The sequence below is a fragment of the Pleurodeles waltl genome, chromosome 4_2 (assembly GCF_031143425.1).
Source record: "Pleurodeles waltl isolate 20211129_DDA chromosome 4_2, aPleWal1.hap1.20221129, whole genome shotgun sequence".
Classification (NCBI taxonomy): domain Eukaryota; kingdom Metazoa; phylum Chordata; class Amphibia; order Caudata; family Salamandridae; genus Pleurodeles; species Pleurodeles waltl.
Window position 1 is genome coordinate 21,202,576 of NC_090443.1, and position 24,965 is coordinate 21,227,540.

A 24,965-nucleotide genomic window follows, 5' to 3' on the forward strand; every position below is an offset into this window, starting at 1 on the left:
AATATTTTATGAGTAAGTAATTAATATGTACTATTTTTATATTTTTTAACATTAAATTATATTTATATATATTTTGAGCTACTTTAAAAAATGTATTTAATGTAATTTACTATGGGGTTTTATTTCAAGTCTCTAGCTCCATTATTTTCTGTGACAGGGTGTTATAGTACCAGTGGTTGGCCATGTGTAGTGCTGGATTTATTACAAAAGTGCAAGGGCCTGATTTAGAGTTTGGCAGAGGGTTGCTCCATCACAAATGTGACGGATCTCCTGTCCAACGTATTACAAGTGCCATAGGATGTAATGCAGTTGCAACAAGGTGGATGGGACAGAGTAACCCCTCCACCAAACTCTAAATCAGGCCACAAGTTACTACAGAAGTGCAGTTTGTGAATACCAAAAAGGAGTAAACTTACTCAAAAAGGTAAACTTACCCAAATGTGAAAGTTATCTTTGTGAATCAGGCCCTCTCAGTCAACCATCACTTTAGCTTTTCTTGCCCAACGAATAGACTCCAACAATGTACTGGCAAACCCTGCCATTGAGTCCGGGCTCCTCACTCTATTCAACAGCGTAGTGTTAACTAGGGTATCAAACTTTTCCGAAACCCCTAGTAGCACGAGGGTCTTCAAACAGGGGGGTGGGCCCCCTAAGGGGGTCTCACATGGTCCTGTGAGTCACCAGATTCCGGCAAAAAGAAGCAATAAGCTGATAAATGAGCTTTGTTTAAGCTGAAAAAAATAAGCAGCAGTAAACTGCTATGTAATGAGCCATCACTAACATGTTTTGTCATTTATATCCAAGCTGGGAGTATGTGTCTAAAGAATATGGACTCCAAATACTCTTCAAAAACCCCACTGCCACTTTTAATAATCACACTGTGGATACCTTTACATGTTAATAAGACCTCCCTGACCAGAATAGTATGTTTGGCATCATGTTTTTGATTGCATTTTTAAAACAGTAACAGAACCTAACTGGAATGTTTAAATAAGTCTAGATGTAGTTAAACATTGCCAATTTAATAGAACATTTGTGACAAATTCTGAGTGGGCCTCATTGTGTTTTTTCACTGGCGTGCATGGTATTAAAACGTTTGAAGGCCACTGCAGTACCATAAACAGGGCATTGATGCCTTAGTCAATAATATACAAGATGGCCAGATTTCTTATTGTCCAAGATATTATAAGCTTAGACAAAGTTATGCCACTGAGAAACTGTAGCTTTCTCATATAGTTTTAACAACCAAGGGAAAAGAAACACTCTGAGAAGTCACGTTGAAGCATAATAAATGTTCAATAGAAAAATATAGCAAGCATGAAAAATGCTCTAATTGTGAATTTCCAATTTTAATGAGCCACTGGAGCATACAATGGTACATTCACATAATTTCTAACTTTATGTTACACACTGTCTATAATGCAGCAAGAGGATAGAACGTGGTTTGCCATGAAACTCAAGATAGCCTCAAATGAGCAGGCGCCTAGCTCTTCTCATGGAAATAACACGAGAAGACCCTGTGAGAGAGAAACCGTGGGACACGGTGTAAAGCTGACTTTAGTATATCTGCAGATTCCTGCTGGTCCATGCCAACTTCATAACGAAGCTACGCTTACTCGAGCAGTCAAGATAAATGTGCAATGTATACCGGAGTACAAGATGGCAGTGCAATCAAAATGCATGTTAATGTGCAATAGTGGAAATGATTGGTACTACTTTAAGCAAGCAAAGAAACGAATTTACAGGTTAAAGAGGGATCATTAGTTTTTTTGTGGCTGAAGTGTCAAGGAATGTGTTTCTGTAGGAGAGAGGTTTCTCATACTTCTTTCAGTACTTCTGGAATGTGAACAGCCCAAAATTAAACGTTTGTAAGGACAAATAACTTAAAGTAGGTATACATGTGTTCGAATCCTTGATAATCATTGAGAGGAAACAGTCCCAAGGCAGGGCGTGGGATTAGTAGTCTTTTATAAAAGGCATCATATCCCCCAGGAAGTTACAATTTAGCTACAGTTGGATTATTTCCCCACATAGACTTTGGAATTGAGGTAATTTTGTACTGTGTTGGAATGCCCTGCCGGGCAGATGGGCCAGCACGAAAGAGGCAGTGTGTGGATGATTTGTTTTCATTTTAATTGGTCCTGTGTGCTGTGACGGGTTAACAACAGGCCCACACACTGGCCCTTTCTAGCTGGCTCAACTGGCAGTGCCAGAGTGCTAAACTGCCTGACATGCCAGTCCAACACTGAATTTGTTCAGCCTCACACCAGGTCTTCAGTTGTTCAGTAATGGCAACTTTATAAAATGGGTCAGTGAGCTTTTTCAATAACCTGGAGAGTTCATTACAGATATTGGTACTTCTCTAGTTCTGATCGATAGTTATTTTCTTTACTGGGACTCACAATTTCTCTCTTCTAAATTTTCCCTCGATGTACGTGTTTTACATTCACAATTTCCCCTCTTTTTAGAGGGGTTGAAGTCTCTCTTACCTGGGTGTTACAATTCCCAATGAGTTTCACAGTTTTCATCTGTATTAAAGAGATTCACGTTTTCCTCCTTCAAACGGGTTTACTAAGCCAGCTTCTTGCAAGGCGTTCACATTTTTCACCTTTTAATGGGTTTCCAAGTTTTCCTTATTTAAAACGGTTTATGGAGTTACTTTCTTCCAAAGATATTGCACAGTTTTACATTTCAAGCCTGTTTTCAGGGTTTCTCCAATAATATCGGTTTAAAACTATGATTCTTTAAATTAATTCCCCAATGTATCTTTCTTCAAAGGAAGTTATACAAATGCACTTTATTCAATAGCGTCGTCGTTCAATTATCCTACTTAAAACTATTTTCTCAATGCACCTTTCACTCTGGTTTTGTTTCTCTCTTAGAGCAAGACAGATGAATTCAAGGTTGAGTTTCTTGCTCCAAAGACAGGATTCTGTGTGTGAGCAGAATGACTCTGCTTTGGAGGAAACAGATAGACTCAACAAAGCCACAAGGTGAGAGTGCAATACAGAGGCTACCAGTTCCGGTGAAGGCGTAAGTCATTGGCCGTTTTATGTGGGTGGGTTGAGGGACATGGACTGGGGATCGTGCCGTCAATATCACGTGATCACCCATGTCTGTGGCATCAGTTTGCTAATAACACAGCCTCACAAATCATACGCCATACATCATGCCATCCCCCGACCACAAGTGCAGATTACCTCTATAGAAATGCAAAACGTCTTGTTTTTCTGGGTCGGAGAGGGGTAGACTGAGGGTGGGGTGCATTGGGGTGGGATAGATTAGATTTAAGTGAAATGGGATAGCTTAGGTAGAGTGGGGTATATTGAAGTGGAGTTGACTGGAGTGGAGTAGATTGGGGTAGATTGGAGTGGGGAAATGGGGTAGATTGGGTGGAGTGGGTAGACTGGAGTGGAGTGGGGTAGATTGAAGTTTGGTAGATTCGGGTGGGATAGATCAGGGTAGAGTGGAGTGGGATGAATTGGGATACATTGGAGTGGAGTGAGGTAGATTGGAGTGGGATAGATTGGAGTGAAGTGGATAGATTGGAGTGGAGAGGAGTAGATTGGATTGGAGTGGGGTAGGGTAGAGTAGGGTGGAGTGGAGTAGGGTAGGTTGGAGTGGGGTAGATTGGGTGGAATATGGTAGGGTAGATTGGAGTGAAGTATGGTAGGTTGGAGTGGGATTGATATACGTGTGGTAGTTTAGAGTGGGGGTCCATTTAGGTAGATTGGGATGGGGTAGGGCTGATTAGAGTGGAGTAGATTGGGTTAGAGTTGGGTAGAATGCAGTGGAGTAGTTTGAGGGTAGATTGGAGTGGGCAAACTGGAATGAGGTAGATCTGGGGTGGGGTAAATTGGAGTGGAGTGAATTGGAGTGAAGTGGGTTAGATTCTACTGGAGTGGGGTCGATTTGAGTGGTGTGAGGTAGACTGGAGTGTAGTAGAGTGGGATAGATTAGGTAGAGTCGAATGGAGTGTGGTAGATTGGGGTAGATTATGGTGGTGTGGAGTGGGGCAGATTGGGTGGATTGGAGTGTAGTAGACTGGAGTGCAATTGAATAGATTGGAGTGGAGTCGAGGTTGGAGTGGAGTGAGATAGACTAGGGAAGAGAGGAGTGGGAGTACATTTGAGTGGAGTGGGATCTATTGGGTGGTTTAGAGTAGGGTAGATTGTAATGGAGGAGGGTAGACTGAAGTAGGGCAGATTGGAGTGGGGAGGTTGGAGGTTGGAGTGTGATGACTGACGTGCTGTAGTTTGGAGTGGAGTAGATTGGAGCGGAGTGGGGTAGATTAAAGTGAAATGGGGTAGATTGGCATGGACTTGGGTGTATTGGGTCAGGGTGAGGTAGAGTGTAGAGTGGCATACTGAAGTGGGGTGGGTAGACTGGAATGGAGTAGATTGGAGTGGATGTGATAGGGGTAAACTGGAGTGGGTTAGATTGTGACGGGGTAAATTGAAGAGTAGATTGGAATATGGTAGATTGTGTGCAGTGAGGAAGATTGGAGTAGGGTGGAGCAGGCTGACTGGAGTGGAATGAGGTAGATTTAAGTTGAGTGTGGTAGACTGGAGCAAAGTGTAGCAGATTGCAGTGAGGTAAATTGGTGGGAAGTGGAGTGGGATAGACCTCACAGTTTGGGGAGGCCTGGGATAAACTAGAATGGAGTGGGGTAAAATGGACTGAGATATATTTGAGTGGAGTGGGGTAGATTGTATTTGAGTCGAGAGGGGTAGGTTATGTTGGAGTGGAGTGTGTTAGATCAGAGTGGAGTCAGGTGGACTGGAGTGGAGTGGAATTAGTTGGATTGGGGTACATTGGAGTAGGGTTGATTGAAGTAGATTGGAGTGGATTCGAGTGGGGTAGATTGGGGTTATTGGAACAGAGTGGAATAGATTTGAGTGGAGTAGATTAGGGTGGGTGGGGTTAATTGGGTTAGATTGAGTGGAGTGTGGTAGATTGGAGGGGAGCGGGATAGATTGTAGTGGAGTAGATTGAAGTGGAGTGGAGTAGATTAGGGTGGATGGGTAGATTGGGGTAAACTGTAGTGGAGTCGGGTAGACTAGAGTGAGATACATTGGACTGGAATGGGGTAGATTGGATCGTATTGGAGTGTATTGGGGTTGACTGGAGTGATGGAGTCACGTGGGGTAGATCAGGTTACAGGAGGTACATTGGAGTGGAATAGATTTAAGTGGGGTAGATTAGGGTGGGGTGGAGTGGGGTCGGATTATTTAGAATGGAGAGGGGTAGGTTTGGTGGCGTGGTGTAGATTGGAGTGGAGTAGATTGTAGCGAAGTGGAGTAGGGTAGATTGGAGTGGAGTGGGATAGATTAGAGTGGAGTGGGGTAGACTGGAGTAGAGTAAGTGGTGCAGAGTGCAGGGCCACAGAGTGGAGGGGCATAGACTGGAGTGGGGTGTTGTGTCATGGAGTGTGTGGCACAGAGTGGAGTGACATGTTGTAGAGTGGAGTGTCGTAGAATGGAGTGGTGTGGCATAGGGTGGCGTAGTGTGGAGTATGCCCTGTGTGGTAGCACATTGCCATTACAACCCAAACATTGTCAATTGAAATTACCATTACACTTGCACCCAAATATAGTTTTACTGTGCATACACGATAATGTGTGCAATGTAATCACCTAGTGCAGTGGTTCTTAACCTGTGGGCCAAGGACCCCTGGGGGTCTGCGAAGCCCACTCAGCGGGTCTGCGTACTTAGAAAATTAAATAACTTTAAAAGATTAATAAAGTGTATATATACAAAATGTACAATTGAAAAATGTAAAACATTCTATTAATGTGAAGGGATTTGAAATTGAAGACTACAAACTAAGTTAGCATCCTCAGATTGATTCATGGGAGCAGTACAAGTGCATGACACAGAATATCATATGGATGATGAGTGGCCTCAATACAATTTTGAAAATCTCCAACCTTCCCATTAAAATTAAAATGTAGATTCTTTCCTATATTTGTTTGTGAATTCAATAGAATGATCATTTGTATACTTTAGGAATGATTGTTTCTGTGCTGTTTCTGTATTTTTTTTGTGGTTTAAATAAATATGCTAAGACCAGTCTCGGCTTCCAGTAATTACTCATTGTGGGTCCCCCAATTCCAATAATGATTCAGATGGGGTCCACAGATTCCAGTAATGAGCAACTGGGGGTCCATATAAATCAAAAGGTTACAAGCAACTTACTTAGTATATTGATGTGTTGATTGTATTCAAATATTTGTTTCGAACACACTTCAGCATTTCAGAAAAAGTGATTCATTTGTACTTATTCTGATATATTCTGAAACATCAGCACAGTTCTTTTTATGTGTGTTAGAAAAAAAACCACACACCCTCTCCGCTCACATGGGTAGTCAGCGTGATTGTCACATACATTCTCTCACTTTGAAGTCAGAGAAAGAAAAGTAAAACCAACCTCCCTGGAAGACAGAGCCTGCTTGCATTTCACCTCTGTCTTTGAATGCACAGCAAATGTAACAAAATGAGAACAACATTTAAGGGCCTTTATACAGAAAGCAAGTTTGTGGAAGTTTACAGTAAACAGGGTTTCGGCAACGGGAGGGACAAACTGAAGCTGGACACCTTAAAACAAATAAAGCCAGTAAATAGAAAGCCAGAACATGTGAGTCACAGACCACAAAACCAATGGTCAGCAATAGATGGAATGCATACATTCCCGGGGAAGCTTTCAGAATGCCTACAAAAAGGTTTTAAGCAAACCAGAAAGTTGTGCTATCTGGTAGGCTTTGACCTAAACATGTACCACTTTTTAATCCCAAGCCCATGTCTTTGATCCCATCCATGGACTTCTTCAATGGCACACCCACTACCAAGGATGTGTCACAGCACTTTCGGACATGGACAGTGACTTATACCCAGCCAGTACCTCTTTCACTTACTGAACTCAATTGGTACTTTTTTCACCCAATATGATAAGCGGCTGGGAGGGAAGTCTTTATGCCACAGGGGAGGTTAGTAGATGGAAATGAACTCTGAGAATGGATTGTTTTGACAGAGGATTATTGAGACACTGTGCTGTATTCATGATATTTAATGAACTATTATCTTTCTTTTTGTCTTACGCAGACCCTCATTAGAAGAGGTGATGAGTTGGAGCCGGTCTCTTGAAACCCTGCTCTCCTCCAGTTGTAAGTGGTTCTCCTCTTCCTCTCATGTCGGATTCCCATTTTCCACTCTGGGCTCCTGGACTCTCACTTGGTCCTCCTTTCACAAAAAGCACAAATACTTATAAAGTGAATGAATAAATGAATGAATGAAGGGACTTATCCACTGTAGCCCTAAGTTCTTCATCTTCAGGTTATCTGCAGGTTGAACTAAAGGGTCAAGTGAAATTCAATAAAGATGTGTAGGATGTTTTGGTGAAAGTAAGGTAATTGAACTTGACACAGTTGGCCATTTTTAGCCTATTGCACGACCGGGGTTGTTAAATATCAAATGATCTGTCCCCTTTTGAGCAGTACTGTGTTTTGTGGCTCTGAGTCCAGTTTCAGATTGAGTATTCAGAAGAACAAGTACTTTATTTTGCTGCGGAAACATTTTTTCATGAGACACAGGGTGATAAATGTGGAACTCCTTTTGACAGAGAGCCAGGGGAGTGATTTCAGGGCTGGTGGATGGACTCCTGCGGTTTAGTTCTAGCGATCAGTCTGTTGTTTTGTTCATAAACACTGGTAGGCTGGTGATCTGATGTCTTGGAAAACCACTGTAGCATGAGATGACATTTTGAGGACAAGACTTGATGTTGCATGAGGTGATTTATTCAAGGCAGGAGCTGATGCAGAGTGAGTGTGTGTCCTGAGGACACAGGTCAAAATATAGTGAGCTGGCACATTCAGGGTCTACGTATATTGAGCTGACATATCCACAAAAGGAAACAATTTGAAATGAACTGGCATATTTGATACACAATGATCTCGCATATTCAAAAAAGAAATATGTGTTCAATTAATTGGCATATTCTGGGCAGACGTGAGCTTCCATTTTCAAGGCAGGATCTGTAGTAGGGTGAACTGTATATTCAATATGGGAACCTACATAACGTGTGCTGGCATATTCAAGACGCAAGGCAATGTAGAGTGACGAGGCAAATTCAAGACAGAAGTCGATGTATATGACTAGTACATTTAAAGGGGGAGTCAGTGCTCATTCCTAATAGTCTTTGGGAAGTGAGAGGACAGTAGGCTTTAGCAGGTCAGGATGTACGGATAGAGACTAATGTTCTGGTAGAGACCTGGAATGAACCAATGGAGGGTTAGAATGCACTGGCAGAGACAGATGGAGTTGATAGTTTTAGAAATGCACTGAGCAAAAGCTAAACTGCAATTATTAGACAGTAGGATCAGAATGATACACCATTACCGAACTAGAATGCATTGGTTAAGGGTTGAATTTGGTTGGTTCCGAATTAGAATACATAAGCACCTGATTTAGAGTTTGTTGGAATCCAGATGCTTTTTATCTCACCAGATAAATAATGACACCCTGGGGTATGTTATTTATCGGGTCCAATAAATAGCACTTATTATGATTTTCTAAGGAATAACAGACAGAATGTTGGTGCCTACAGCTCCAAAATCCTCATGGTACAGCAAATACCATACCTCTTCCCCTCAGTTTCACCAGTGGAAATGTAATGCAGGGTGAGGTATTTAATGCACCCAGTGATTACCAGATGTGTCAAATTCCACGCAACTCATACTTCCAACCCGTGCACAAACAGAAGCCTATGCAGGGGTCAGAAAACACCAACCCACTCGTAATCAAAGCCATTTATTGAGAGTTAGAACTCACCTGATTCAATAGAGAATTGAAATCAACTGATTGATTATTAGTGCACTGGTAGAGAGACTGAATGCAAGGACAGAGACTTTTTGCATAGATTAAGGTATGACTGCACTGATGGGGAGTCACCACTTTACAGATGATGCCTTGGTAGATGAGTAATATAAAATAACTAAAGGGGTTATTTAGAGGATGACAAAAGTGAGATATCCGCTGTAAACCGGTGAGTGCTCAACTCCACTAACCTTGCTGTTCTTCTCCTGACCTCACTTAGAGGAGCGGAGCCCCTGAGTTTAGGATGGAAGAGCCACTGTCAATCCCACCACGGAAAACCTTTCCCTGGCAGTCCACATGCAACATGCCCACGGGCTTCTGCTTGGGAACCTCAGTAGAGGCCCTTATCTAGGTTGGGTCTTCAGGTGTGAAGACATGTGAGACATGTCAGTTCCAGGCAGGAAAAGGCAGAAATGCACCTATCGCATAGGTAGCAAATTCCCTGCTTATCAGGGTATGTCTTCTTTCAGCAACAAACCCTTGGTGTAACAACCAGATTTGCGGTTTGCACTGGTAAGCTGTGACATCTGCAGCCATCTCAGAATCTAGGTTTAAAAGAAACTGAGAGATTTAGAATACTCCGATGCGGGTTTAGAATGTACTGGTGAGTAAGAATGTGCTTATCAATGTTTAGAATGAACTGACTGACTTAACATACTCTGATCAAGGTTTAGAATGATCTGAGAGAGTAGAGTTAGGATACTCTGACCTGATATTGTTAGGATTCTCAGATCAAGGTTTAGAATGCACAGATAGGGTTCACATTATCTTGTCACAGTTTACAATGCATTGAGAGAATTAAAATACTCAGTTCAAGGTCTAGAAAGCACTGATAGAGTTGAAAACTGTGGTCGAGGTTTAAGAAGAGATGGGAGAGTTACAATGCTCTGGTCACTGTTTACAATTCGCAGATCGAGTTAAAATGCTCAAATTACAATCTAGAAAGTAATGACAAAGTTAAGCTACTGGGGTCCGTGCTTAGAATGCACTCATAGAGTTAGAGGCCCATGTTAGCACTTCAGAGTGAGTGATTGAGTAAGTGAGCGAGCGAGTCAGTTCTCTCCAAAAGCACCTTTAGAAATGTTGCTGTGTCTAGAATTGTTTGTCACAGGCTTACACCTCACTGATAAAGTGTGCTGCATTCCCTTGCAGTCTCTGTTCATCCTGACTCTCCCTCCCGCTTTCCCTTCTAGCTGGTGTGGCCACCTTTCGCTCATTCCTACAGAGTGAATACAGCGATGAGAATTTGGAGTTCTGGTTGGCCTGTGAGAACTACCGCAGCACCTGTATCACTGAGATGGACCACGCTGCTAGGAGAATATTCACAGAGTTTATCGGTGTGCAGGCACCGAAAGAGGTGAGCCAGACGTACAATCCTCTACGGTGGCACTGGCCCGAGTTATGTCCCAGTGTTAAACACAATTTGCCCATGAAATTGATATGGTAAGGAATTTCCATTAGTTCAAAGAGAATGCAATATGGAGGACAGGAAGTGACATTCTAAGACCTGAAGTAGCATTTAGGTACTGTATGTAACATTTAGAGACACTGATTATCCTTCCAAGGCACTAACAAATATTGAGAGACATTAAATGTTTTTCAAAGACAAAAAATAGTTTTCAGGAAAATAAGCAGAATTCAGGGGCAGGAAGTTGGATTCGGTGCTGTAAAATACCATTCCACAATAAGAAATAGGATTGAGAGAGTGGAAATAGAATTCAAAGACAGATAACAGCATACGGGCTAAGAAACAAAACCAAGAACTAAATGTCATTCCAGAATATAACATTGTATTCATAGTATTCAGGGAAAATACATAGCATAAGGGACATGAGACAGAGAGACAGAAATAGAGACGGGGCAGTAATTGGTGAATGGAAATAATTCAGAGACAAGAAATAGCCGTCAGGGGCATAAAGCAGTATTCAGGAGCACCAAACAGCATTCATATCACTGAAGTGCATGAAATCATATTCAGGGGCATGAAATGGCGTGGATTAGCAATGCAAAATGTGTAAACAAGAAACATGTATCCATTGTCATGAAACAGCTTTGAAGGACAGATTCTGGGAGAATGAATAGACTTCAGGGATTTAAAATAGTATTCAGAGAATGGAAACAGCATTCAGGGACAGAAAGCAGTATTCGGAGACATGTTATAGCATTCATAGAGAGAGAACCGCATTCAGAAGCAAATAGACATGAAATAGCATTAATATTATAAATAAGGCTCCTAGTTTTCCATTTTTACTGATTTTTACAGACAAATGCAGACAGAAAAGCATCTATTTTCTCATCTGTATTTATTTTTAACTATGGATAAAACGGAAATTAGGTTGTTTTTAACTGGGCTTAAGTGTTATCAACCACAGGCCAAATACTGTGCAGATTGACTGATAAGGGAGTAAGAAGAGAAAATGTTTTCTAATGAGGCTTGAGCAATCGTAGATGTGCATACGACTGATACTGAAATAAGCATGTTATCATAAGAGCGTATTGATTTATCAACCATGTTCATTCATATAATTGAAACCTTTCAGGCATTCAAGTATCAGTGTAAATTTATTGGTTAAATAAAAGCAAAACTTTACTAGTTTCAACTTTGCTTTTATTTTACAGAACCCAAAATAAATATGGATAAACACAGATACATTTTGCAAAAAAAGAAATACGGATAAATACAGATGAAAATGGCAAAAAATAAATACCATAAAACCGAGGCCCTAATTATAAAATAACATTCAGGGACACTGATTAGTATTCAGGACATGGGCATGATAGAGCACTGAGAGACAAAAAATAACATTCAGTGACAGACAATAAACCAGAGACAAGGAGCAGCTTCCAGAATTAATAAATTGCATTCAGAAATCGAACATAGCATTCGGTGACAGACAAAAAAAATCCAGCGGTCCAACCTAGGTTTCAAGGAAAGAAATATCACTTAGAGGTAGATAAAAGAATTTAGAGAGGACATGAGTAGATTTCGGGGGCAGTCTTTAATGACATAAAAGACGTTTTAAGGCATGGACGAAGTGGGCATTTGCCCCTGATTTTCAGGGGCCCACTTGGGAGACGTACATTTTCTTTTTACATCATTTCTGTGTATTTCTATAACTCAACCTTCGATGTATAATTTAATATTGTTAAGCAACATAGGGCCTCAATAGGCAAAAATTGGTAATAAAATTCAAAGTTTTTCAAACAGAGGCCGCCAAAATATTTCTTGCCACGGACCCCCAAAATCATTAAGATGTCTCTGAAAACAGCATTTAAGGTCTTGAGATAGCATTTGTGAGTATGACCTAGACCCCAGGATATTGAAACATTCAAGACCATGAAATAATATAAGCACATGAAACAGCAGATCCAGAAAGCAATAGAAAGCAAATAGACATTAGACCTTCAAGCACATGAAATGGCAATCACATGCATGACGTAGATTATCATTCAGGGACACGAACAGCATTTAGGGGTACGATATGGCTTTTGGCTGCATGAATTAGCACTAAGTGTATGAAATGATGTGAAGCTATAAATACGAACTACCTTTCAAGGGGAGCATAAGATAGCATTCAGGGACAGGTAAAAGTATTGATAGCATGATTTAGAATACTCGAAGCCGCATTCACAGGTACCAGATAGCAAACATTCACATACATGAAATAGCATTCAGGGACATGAGATATCATATACAGACTTGAAATAGAACTCAGGGACATGACATAACCCTGGGATGGATGAAATAGCAGCAAACACACACAGCATCAGAGAGAAGAAAGAAAATTCGATGAAATCAAATAGTATTTAAGCGCAGACAACATGATTCAGCTGCACAACAAAGACCCTCGTTACAAGTTAAGGGCTACATTCTGATCCCTGGTTAAAAAAATGTACGAGTTATGTAATAATTATCAACAGTTTTTCCCTGATAAATTCGGGCACATTATTTGGGGGGGTGGCCCTTAAAAGGTCAAAACATGCCAAATTATTTGTGTTAAATACCGATTCTGCATGAGTAATTCACCCTTGAGTAATGGTATTTACCGTGTGTGGTAAGTACATCACCCTAATCCGCCAACTTGTAAGAGGCCATAACGTTCAGACACTTTAAATAGCTTCAAGATCATAGAAATGCCATTTAAGGACAGGCTCTAGTATTTAATAATAGGGAAAATAGGCTTTGGCCAATGACATTTTATTCATGGAGAACAAATACCATTAAAAAAATATCAGCTATTATTTAAGCACATGAAATGTTATTCAGACGCTTAAAGTAACATTCCAGAGGAGTAGAAACGCCATTTTGGGACATTTGGAGCATTCAGGACTAGGATGCAGCACGTAGCATGTAAAGACCAGGAACTTTGAAAATCAGGACACAGCTTTCATGGTCAATTAATAATATCCAGGAAGAGAAAATATGATTTAAGATATGAAACAGTAATCAAAACATGTAGCAGTATTTTACCACACTAGGGTTCTCGATACTAGTGGTCCGGTAATAGCTGGGATATTTATTGCACCTGATAAAATCCAGCACTACTTATTTGAATTTATTGCGTGCCATACACACAATCCAATTACTAGTTTTGGGGGAATAACATGCATGTTTTGGTGCTAATTGCACCCATTTCCCACTGATAACAGGTTTGACCTGCCTGTTTTATTCACAATACTCATAATTGTCTTATGTGTGCTAATAGTAATTGAGGCCCTGATGTGCATTGCTGGCATTTTCTATTCCTCGATGTCAGTTGAAATGTCTGAATGATACCTTGGGTCCCAGATAAGATACACTTCATACTCCTGACACTAGGCCAAGTGCTGCAATTAACTGGGCTGCTATGAGCATTTAGGGACTGGAAATAACATGTGGGTAGGAAACTGTAGGCTCCGTCACATAGGTGCATTCATAAAAAGGAGCATGAACCACCACCAAAGCACAAGAAATTACATTTTCAGGGACATAAAATAGCATCTTTGTACTAAAAAAAACAGCTTCTGGGAACAGGGAATACTGCCCGGGGTGTGAAATTGCATTCAGAAACACTCTATGTCATCAAGGAAACAAAGTAGCATTGATCAATACAAAATGGCATTTATACTCACTAAGGCTCTCATTACAAGTGGCCCACTTGTCCTATCACAATTATGAGTCTTGTGATAAATATCTGCTGTTCCAAGCTGCCAATATGTACCAGGGTACTAATACCCAGTACCAAAAGGAAAATGCAGATCTTGGTGTGATAAGCACCAAAATCTGCATGTTATTCCCAAAAACTCGTAGTCGAGTGGTATTTATCCCACCTGCTAATAAGTGCATATGTGCAGTTTCCACACATATCAATTTACGCTCATAGAAAGGGCCACAATAGCATGTAGGTACAGGAAATATCACTAGGGTCTGGAAATGGTAGACTCCATCATACAACAACATCCATAACAGGAAGTCGCTTACAAAACGTGAACTAGCACTCAAGAATTAGAAGTGACGTATTCAAGAACACATAAAACCATCCGTGGACAGAAAAAAACAGCTTATGGGAAACTAAATATTGTTCAGGGATATGAAACTGCATTCAGAAATATTACGTCTTATCAAGACCATGGAATTCAGGAACAGAAAATAACACTGAGGACTACAAAATGCCATTTACAAATGATAAGGCACTTATTAGGGGCAGTCCATTTAATTGCAATATATCATATCTCAATTATACGTTTTGTGATAAGTATCGGCAGGTCGAACTTCTTGATCTATCTCTGGGGGAAAATGCCTAATACTTTCTAGAATATGCAAATTTTGGCACAATGAGCACCAAAATCTGCATTTTATTTCCCAAAAATGTGTAAGTGGGTGTTTTTTTATCACACTTGATAAGCTGAGTTGGATTTTATCAGTTGCTATAAGTATCAAACTGATTACCTGGTCCTTTGTAATAAGGACCAAAGGGCAGGATTATAATCCAACTATATTGAGATCCTTGTGCAAACACTTGTATGTGCAGGGGTTACGATTACAAATTGTGCTATGTTTATTACATTCACTTATTACCAAGGGCAACACAGATTGTACTGTTCGTTCAATTTTGGCAGGTCAAAACTAACAAAATTCAACAAAGAAAAAGGCCCAGCTTTTACCAGGACATGCAAGCACTAAAATCTGCATTTTATTTCTCAAAAGGTCAGAATAGGTGATAATTATCACTTGATAAATTCTGAACACCTTGGAGTTGGATTTTATAAGATGCGATAATTATCGATTGCCACATGGGTCACTTATAATCAGGCCCTAAATCACATTTAGGAACTGATTCTCAGTTGGGTGGAGGTGTAGGTGGTATTCATCACACCTGATAAGACCCAATACTATGAGGTTCGGAATTTGTAGGGTGCAATAAATAGCATTTATTCTCAGCTTTTGGCAAATAACATGTAGGTTTGGTGCCTAAAGCACCAAAATCAGCATTTTGTGGTAAATATCGCAGTGTTTTTTCTTCTTAAATTCTGATGCAATTTACTGAAGACTGAGGTATTTACTCCACCTGACAGTTATCTGGTGCGACAAATTCCACCCAAATCGGAATTCCAATCCCTGTACAAACAAGAGGTTTGTGTAGAGGTCGAAAAACACAAACTAACTGGGAATCAGGACCTTGGAGTCAGAAAATAGTATTCAGGGGAAAATAAATAGTTTTCAGGAACAGTACATGGGATTCACAGGAATGAAATAGCATTCAGGATCAGGAAACAACCCCAAGGACCAGTAAATAGCAATCATAGACCAGAACTGCATTTATGAACACGAAATAGAATGTGGCACAAAACATTAAAGGACAGGGAACTGCTTTAAGTGACACGGAATATCATTCAGGGATAGAAGGTAGCAATAAACAACAACAGGGAGCATTCAGGGAAGCAACTTAGTATCACTGACAGTAAATAACATCACTGACGTGTAATAGTAGTCAAGGAAAGTAAATAGCATTCGGAGACATGAATCAGAACTCAGAGAAAATAAAATGTGTTAATGAAAAATGTAGTCTTATTGCGACAATATGTCCTTCTCCTTCTGTAGATCAATCTGGATTCTCATACTCGGGACTCGATCCTCGCCAGCTTGAACCAGCCGACACTCTGCAGTTTCGACACAGCCCAGAAACGAGTTTATAGTTTGATGGAAAAGGACTCATACCCACGTTTCCTCCGATCGGACCTCTACCTCCACTCCATGGAGTAGCAAGATGTGGCGAACACCACTGACAGTGGTTTTATCACGAACGCCGCCAGCTGTCTTATGACACATGTCACCGTCGTCTTCCCATTCACAACACAGGTTGTTCTTACCAAGCACCCCACCAGCTATTTTACCCATCATGCCACCAGAATGTTATTGCATACTCCCCCAGCGATCTTACCACATGGGCCTTCAGTGATCTTACCACACACATCACCAGCGACCTTACAACACATGCCACCAGCAGACTTATCACACACATAACCAGTGGTTTTAACCAAGCATTACACCAGCTGCTTAGCCCAGCATTCCACCAGTGGTCCTGTTGTAAACCGCACCATGGGTCTTAACAAACATGCCACTAGCAGACTTGCCAAACACGGTATAGAACCAGAATATCTGTGGTACAACAGTATAGTAGCCAGAATGTTGACAACAAGATAACACAAAGGTAAGTATATTGTAAGCATAGATATTATTCTTAACTCCACTTATCTGTACCCTTAGAATATATGTATCTTTAAGGTAGGTATATGTGAATTAAGGATAATAAATCTATATTTGCTTATAAATATTTTATCTTTACTATATTTTGGTGGTCAATACTCTGGCTATGATATTTTTGCACCATAATATTTTTGTGTTTTATATTTTCACATACATCTAGCACACCACCTATGTTCTTATCATACGCACCCCAAGAAGACTAGGTAAGCACATCATCACTGGTCTTACCACACAAACCATCCAAAGTCTGAAAAAGTAAACCACCAGAGTTCTTACCAGGTAAACCACCATCTGGCTTAGTATTCACAGCACTAAATGTCACATCACACGTCACCAATTCACTTACTAAGCACATCGCCATTTGAATTAACACATGCCTCCCAAGCACAGCACCAAGCATGCACACTACCACAAGGTTTTCCCAAACACTAGGCCAATGCTTTTACAAAGCAGCTCACTAGCAGTCTTACTACACATGTGACCAGTAGACTTATGCATATGCCGCAAGTAGTTTGACCAAGTATCCCACCATGCACAGGACTGTCTAGTTTAGCAAGCACACCACCAGTTTTAGCACACATGGAACCAGTGTTCTGATCACATAAACCACCAGTGGACTTATCAAACAAGCCACCAGCATTTTTTTTACTAGAAAGACCTTTTGCAGCCTTACACACACTTCCAATGGTCTTATAAAACAAATCTTGGAGCCCTCTGAGTATGCCACCAATGCTCTCACAACAGACGCCACCAGAGGACTTGCAAACAAATTCATCAGCATTCGTATTGAGCACTCCAGCAGCAGTCTTAACAAGTGCATTTTTGCAGTCTTACTAATCATGCCACCAGTACTGTTACCACCCATACCACCACAAGTCTTAGGACACACATTTCTGAGCTCATCTACGGGTTTTACTACACACACCACCAGCCTACTTAAACAGCACACCACTAGTGGCCTTACAAACCATACTACCAGCTGTTTACTAATCATACTACCAGTGACCGTATCACACATAAAACCAAAGGTCCTACTGAGAATGATATTACTGGTCTTATGATGCCTAGCACTATCAACTTTTGGCATACATGCTACCAATAGTCTCAACAAGCATGCCCCACTGTTCTTACCAGACATACATCAACAGTAGTCTTACCAGCAACCCCATCAGTTGTATGTTCAAGTTTACCATCAGTGGTCTCCCAAAGCATGCCTCTCACAGCCTTCATGAATGCTATCAGCTAATTATCTTACCAATCATGCCACCAACGGCCTTATGACACATACCCACGTAGTTGCACAACCACACAAACACACACACACACACACACATACACACACACACACATACATGCACACACACCACATCTATCTTTTAAGGAATATTACTAGTGCTATCATCGCACAAACCACCAGTGTTCCTCCCAACCGTGCAGTGGTATTTATAAGCATGCCTATAATGGTCTTACCTAAACATAGGTTTTAACAGGTATACCAACAATGATTTCATCAACATGTGCCCCTAGTTTCTTTATCACACAGATACACCGCTGGGCCCAAGCATGGCATCAATGATATTGCTAACCGTACCACCAGGGTTTTTTCAAAGCATGCAGGTCTTACAAAAAATTCCAAAAGAAGTTGTGCCTATAATGCTACCAGTGGTTTTACCATCAATAACCCCAAATGCCTTACCAAACATGAAACACTGAGCAATGTGCCACAATTAGTCTTACCAAGCTTACCACCAATGATCTTAAAGTGGACCACCACTTGTCTTTCCACGAATACCCTTAGTGGTGTTACCATATATCTTACCATCCTCACCACCAGTGGTCTTAGTAAGCACACAGCCAGCGGTTTTAGCAAGAACATCACAGAGGACTTATAAAACAAACCATAGGTGTTTGTACTACACTTAACACACAACACATTTATCTAATCATGCCCTCTGTCAGTGACAAGTGGCAAGCCTGTGAGTGATGTTATTTAACACTATTAGAGGTCTCTCCACAAATACCTGTGATAGTCTTACAAAACCCACCAATGTGGGTGTTCCCGCACATACCACGTGCCATCTTAAAGCACACACGTCTGGTAAATCTGCCACTTATTCCACAACCAGACTTTCAGCCAGAAGTTATATCATGCAATTGCCAGCAATTTCACCCTACCACCTAACCACTGGGACAACGAACAATCTTACAAAGCATGCTTGAGACATCCAAGCAAGCAAGCACAAATCCAAGTCCTTAGAAACCACACCAGACACAGATCTCACCATCCGAGCACAGCTCAGGGGCTCTATGGAGAACCGGAGGCTGATCCCACCAAGCACTGTCACGTGAGACATATAATGAGACATATCTCAGTAAGATAGCATTGTTCCAGGGGTCTTGCAGAACAAATTAAGACAATTCTCAACAAGTGGGTGTGGTGTCAGTAACGCAGAGAGCAAAAAGGGGCAGAGTTCGGTGACCGAGGAGAGATTCTACGGCCTATAGCACATCTGAGGCAAATCTCTCCAAATGAATTCTGCTTTAGTGCCTCACAGATAGATCACCTGAGAATGCGCTCAGTAACTGAGCACAGCACAAAATAACTAGATCTCACCTCTGACAACACCTCCAGCACCATAGATAGCACATTATATATATCTTGCTAAGTGAGCACAGAGCTATATGGCTGTTGCATTATTGGGCATGCTATGCCTAGAAACCCCATCTTACAGGGATTCTGCGTATTTTGGAGTGCAGCCTGGATTCTAATCACTGGCTGATAACCAACTCTACTTCAGATCGGAGTTTAAGATGATGAAATGATGTGTATCATAATAAAGTGTAAGGTGGGCGGAGGAACTTCTGAAACCCGAACAGAGGTTTGCAGTCGCACTGTGGAGTGCATCTAAAGTAGGGAGATTCAAGGCAGTAGTGACACTCTGGCCCTCATTCTGACCTTGGCGGGCGGCGGAGGCCGCCCGCCAAAGTCCCGCCGTCAGGTTACCGTTCCGCGGTCGAAAGACCGCGGCGGTAATTCTGACTTTCCCGCTGGGCTGGCGGGCGGTCGCCTTCAGACCGCCCGCCAGCCCAGCGGGAAAGAGGCTTCCACGATGAAGCCGGCTCGGAATCGAGCCGGCGGAGTGGAAGCTGTGCGACGGGTGCAGTTGCACCCGTCGCGTATTTCACTGTCTGCGAAGCAGACAGTGAAATACATGTAGGGGCCCTCTTACGGGGGCCCCTGCAATGCCAGTGGCATGGGCACTGCAGGGGCCCCCAGGGGCCCCGCGACCCCCCCTACCGCCATCCAGATCCCGGCGGTCGGACCGCCGGGATCTGGATGGCGGTAGGGGGGGTCGGAATCCCCGCGGCGGTGCAGCAAGCTGCGCCGCCGTGGAGGATTCAATGGGGCGGCGGTACACTGGCGGGAGCCCGCCAGTGGTGCCGGTCCGAGCGCGGCTTTACCGCCGCGGTCGGAATCCCCATTGGAGCACCGCCGGCCTGTCGGCGGTGCTCCCGCGGTCCTCCGCCCTGGCGGTCTTTGACCGCCAGGGTCAGAATGAGGGCCTCTGTGTCCAATCACAGTAAGGCATAGTCGTAGGTCCCGGAGAGTAGCATTGATGCATCAGCAACACCCAGTGGCCCGTCACATTATATTGTTACCAATGATCCTGGACAGGTGTAGCAGTGCCTCCTAGTGTCCAGTGACAGTAAGGCACTGACTGATGCCCTGGAAGAAGCAAACACCAGCGCAGCAATGACAGCCAGTGATCAGTTACAGTATGGTCTGTGCTTAATTTCAGTTGGTGTTTGCCGGTGGGGGCTACTCTCACTCACTTTTGGGGCCAGCACTTAGTTTTCAGCAACAGACATTTATGAGAGTGAAAAAAAAAAGACGGGAAAAAAAAAGACGGAAAAATCGTTTCAAAGTGAGAAAGCCGGAACCTGCAAGAGTGAGGTAAAGTGTCAGGGAGTGTCTGGTAGTGGATTAAAGAGGCCTGAGGTGGATTTGGGGCGGATTTGGTGCACAGACATTTAATTTCATGGGCCATGGGCTTCTGAGCAGAGCTTTGGGCACAGGCACTCATTCACTTACAAATTAGGCGCTGAGCATGGCATTGCCTGAGGTCCTGGAAGTAACAGACACCAGTGAAACAGTGGCAGCCAGTGGCCAGTTACAGCCTGCTATTGGTAGTGGTGTTGAAGGAGGCAGCGACAACCACGCCACGCCATTGTCCATTTAGGTTATAGCATTGTCAAAAATCATGGAACACATACACACACATACTTGAACGCACACGTGTGTGCGTGCATACACACACATGCAATAGCAACACTCGGTGGCCAATCACAGTGTGATACCAAATTAAGTTTTGGCAAATAGGATGGGGTTTAAAGCGGCTTTCTGACCCTAGGTGGGGAATAGTGATCACAGATTTATCCTCGTTTTGCGAAGAACACCCACGGACAGCGCCTGTCACCAAAACAGCAAGATGCACATTTCCACCATTTCCAGTATTGGCATGGCCGGGCTCATCCACCTTGTAGCTCGCTGCCTTGGCTAGAAATCTCACCTCTATCTGCAGCGGACTAAAGTACAAAAAAACTGCAACACTCTATTACTTTTGCAAGTACATCTGCAGGGACTAAAACACACACCTCCAAAAATGAAACTTAAATCCACTGTTCTCCAACTTTTGAGAGGTAGTCGGTGAACAGTGGCCTGGGGGGAGGGGGGCGCCCTGGTAGAGTCAAACTCCTTTTCAAGTGAACTTAGAGGAGGTGCATGTGATGTCCCACCAGGATGTTCCCATCAGGGGTTCCTCATTTCACACTAACTCACTCACTCCAGGACCCAAGTTGTACCTCGGCCTCAGCGTGTCCATAAGAAGTTCTTTTGATAAAATTTTTACTACTAATAAAGATTTTTATAGTTTTTCTAGTTCTGTCTGAAGTGAAATGTTTTTAACACAGACATTCAAAGATCTTTCAAGTTAAAGGAACACACCTAGTCTTCCTTTGGATCCCAAGTTTAACTTAAGGGTGACAAAATGAGCTAATTTCACATTACATAATGGAGTATAACCACCAAAGGTCTCTCAAATGTTTAAAATGAGATACCACAGATAAAATAAGTTATTCATCTGTTGCAGTGCACAAGCACCTTACGGTAGTTACACTGATGCACTCTCATTCACTCGCTCCTCTGTCCATGTGATTTCCCTGCATGCCACATCCATCAGGTCTCTGGCATTAGCTGACCAGTAAGATCAAATCAGTGAGACTAGTGCTGTGTTGCTGGAGGGAGGGGCTTTGAAAATCTGGGCAGGGGGAGCTGTTCAGATAGCGCTGTGAAGGATTGAACTTTTCACTCATGTCAGCATCTGAGAGCATCCAAGATATAGGTTTTCTTCATTTAAAAAAAAGGATTGTGTTTGCCCAATCCTTGATGCTGAGGTGAAGGACATTCCAGAAGACTGAAATAGCCAAGCCAATAGGTCTGGCTTTAGTGTGTCACCACATGTAAACACAGGGATTCATAAATGCTGTTTAAACATTTTATCTGTGCAAAATCTGTTTATCACTTTCAAGCCTGTCCTTCTGGCTTTGCCAAAGCTGGGGAAAATGTAGCAAAAAATATTGCTTTCTCCGTGAAATGCATATAGAAGATAAAGAACTGAATGTGCATTCACGTGTAAAATTGTCCCTCAAGCATTCCAATGGAAGCACATGCTGGAAGGTGGAATGTTACTCAACATGGCCGGCAACATGAGGTAAGACAGTAGTTCTCCTCTGGAAGGAGCCAAAGCCCAATGGATGTGTGTTTTAAAGACTTGATAACAATACTGCGCTGTCAAGCCAGACCGAGATCTACCAATTTTTTAAGCGAAAAATATGGAGTTGACCTTCTACTGACAATAATCATGTATTGCACGTATGTTGAAGTGTGCACTTCTTACCATACGTCTACCTGTTAGTGTCACTGGAAGGTCTCACAATCTAGCTTGCCATCCAGTGGCAGTCTGTAGACATGAGCTCGGGTAGCCCAGTTCTTTTCTGATGGCCAGAACTCAATCCACCTTATGTCACAATACCACTCTAGGACTACATCTTTAGCATGTGGAGTGCTGCGGGCTCTTGCCTAATCCCCACTGTTTTCATGTTTATGTAGCACTACGTGCCTCCCTGGTATGAGCATTTGGCCTTATACTGGTTGTTTACGTAAACAATCCTTATATTATTCTATGACTGCCCAATAATTCTGATGCATCACAAAAAACAATTTAATAACTGTATGTCTGCTGTTGCCAGCTGGATGCAAGAAAATGACCTGAAACTGAATGACAATAAAATGGAGATCATCATGTTTGGCAAACCTTCTACTCTATTGTCCTTTAACGGGTGGCCTTTTGAATAAAGAGCTAGCAATATTCCATTGAGTTCAGCCAGCAGCCTAGACTTTCCCATCAACAATAATCTGTCCTTCACTGAACAGATAACCATGCTTTCTGTAAGATGCCTTGCCGTTCTGAGGATCCTGAGGAAGATCTTTACGCTGCTCCCCCGGGCACCAGAAGAACAGCGGTCCAGGCACTCATTACTTTGAAGCTAGACTATGGTAACGCTGTTTACCTAGGCAGTGCTTCAAATTGGAAAATAGAACCACAAGAACTCCCCATGTTGAGGCGTGGACTACTGGTGGGGTGTGAGGTGGGGCTACGGGCTCACATTTGAGGGGATCGAGACTGTGGAAGTGTGCATGATCAAACAGAAGCATTTCTAGGATTATTCCCTTTGTCCGTACATGTACAAAAGGGTACATTTAATATTATCTTTCAAATTTTACATTCGTACATATTACATCTGCCCAAGCACATGAAAGACATTTTGCAGTCTTAGAGGATGTACCTGATAGGAAGGGAAGATGGCAGGCTGATTTCACAATTGTGAGCTCCTCCTCCCTGCTGCTTCACCGAACTCTGACTCCCATCCACCACTCCACCCGGTGCTCAGCTGTGCTGAATTGCCTCTCCATAGCAGAATCATTGGCAAGCCACTCTCTTTTCCCAGGCCGCATAAATGGCAGATCTGTGGTCTAGGACTGTGTGGTTTAATTCCTCTAGCTCACCTGCTACGGCAGTCTGCTCCTGACATCTCTTTCAGTGGCTTAAGGCTTCCAGTCGGTAGCATGGTTCTTCCGGATTCGTCTGTGCTGCGTAGCGGCCGGGGCCTGCAATTTGATGAAAACTTGTGCCACTCATGAAGCTCAAGAATTTACAAAACGGCAGGGGGTACACCGAGAGCAGACCCAGCTCTTTAATAAACGCCCGCACTTGGATGCCCAATCTTGAATCTTTTGCAATCTTCTGGAAAGAAAACTACACTCGTGGATGCACTAATGGCAGCGGATAGGTTCCTTTTCCGCCACTCTACTTACTTACTGGAACATTGTAACTTCGGACGCTGAACTTATAAGCCTGTCACATTGTATCAATCTCCCCATGCTTGCTGCTCCCCTTGGGGTATCATCTCAGCAGGCCTACAGCGGCCAATTGGAATTTTTACCAACAGCACCATCAGGATGGGCCTGCTGCTGAGCCCGGTGAGTACTTTGGTGTCTAATATTGTGGATAATGCGGGTGGGGCTGTGCTGCAGCAGATGGTGTGGATTCAAGAGGTTCAAGGGATACACCTAGTATTGTGGTGTTGCCGCCAGCTCCTGACCCTACAAAATCTTTCTTTCCATCTTCGCCTTCAGCTTAATTTTTGCCTCCATCTTTGCCTTCAGCCTCATGCTCAGCCCCCACCGATATGGGTGATGCTAGTGGGGGAATCTGCACCACAGAGGGTATTCAGAAAACGACAGAGGAGACCTCTGGAAGGTCCATTTCAAAGAAAAACAGGTGGCTCTATCGAATGCTAAAAAATGTAATGAAGCTCTTAAAAGCTCTAAAGCCCAACCTATGGCCCCACGACGGACTCAGTGTAGGACAGCTAGCAGTGGTACAAAGGGCAGTCAGCTGCTGGTCTGGGTGACATCTAAAGGTGAGGTCAAATCCTTAATTTCTTGGTTTCCTGCTGCTAACACTGTTATTGGAAGAAACAACATTCGAGGAGGCCATCTATTATAGCTTCTCTTTCCTCTTGGGTCTAGTCCTGGCTCTCAAGGTGACTCCCTCTCGAGCTCTCCCTCTTATGGGGCTAAAGGAGATACTATTGCAGTAAATGGTGCACATGAGTTGACTTTGGCAGTAACCTTTCAGCTTTTACAGGCACAGCAGATGGAGGCACAACAACATTATGCACAAGTTTGTGCAGATAATGCAACAATTCAACAAACTTTAGCTGA

General features: G+C 42.6%; 1 protein-coding gene across 1 annotated transcript in view; it reads left to right on the plus strand.

Moving 5' to 3' along the window:
• LOC138292068 (regulator of G-protein signaling 5-like) overlaps window positions 1-16,680 on the plus strand; it is a 53,945-nt gene extending 37,265 nt beyond the window's left edge. The window contains exons 4-7 of the mRNA XM_069230424.1: window positions 2,883-2,993; window positions 7,102-7,163; window positions 10,065-10,228; window positions 15,953-16,680. Of these exons, the coding sequence (XP_069086525.1) occupies window positions 2,883-2,993; window positions 7,102-7,163; window positions 10,065-10,228; window positions 15,953-16,114 (499 nt within the window). The 3' untranslated portion in view covers window positions 16,115-16,680. The remainder of the gene's footprint in view (window positions 1-2,882; window positions 2,994-7,101; window positions 7,164-10,064; window positions 10,229-15,952) is intronic.
• The last annotated feature ends 8,285 nt before the right edge of the window (window positions 16,681-24,965 follow it).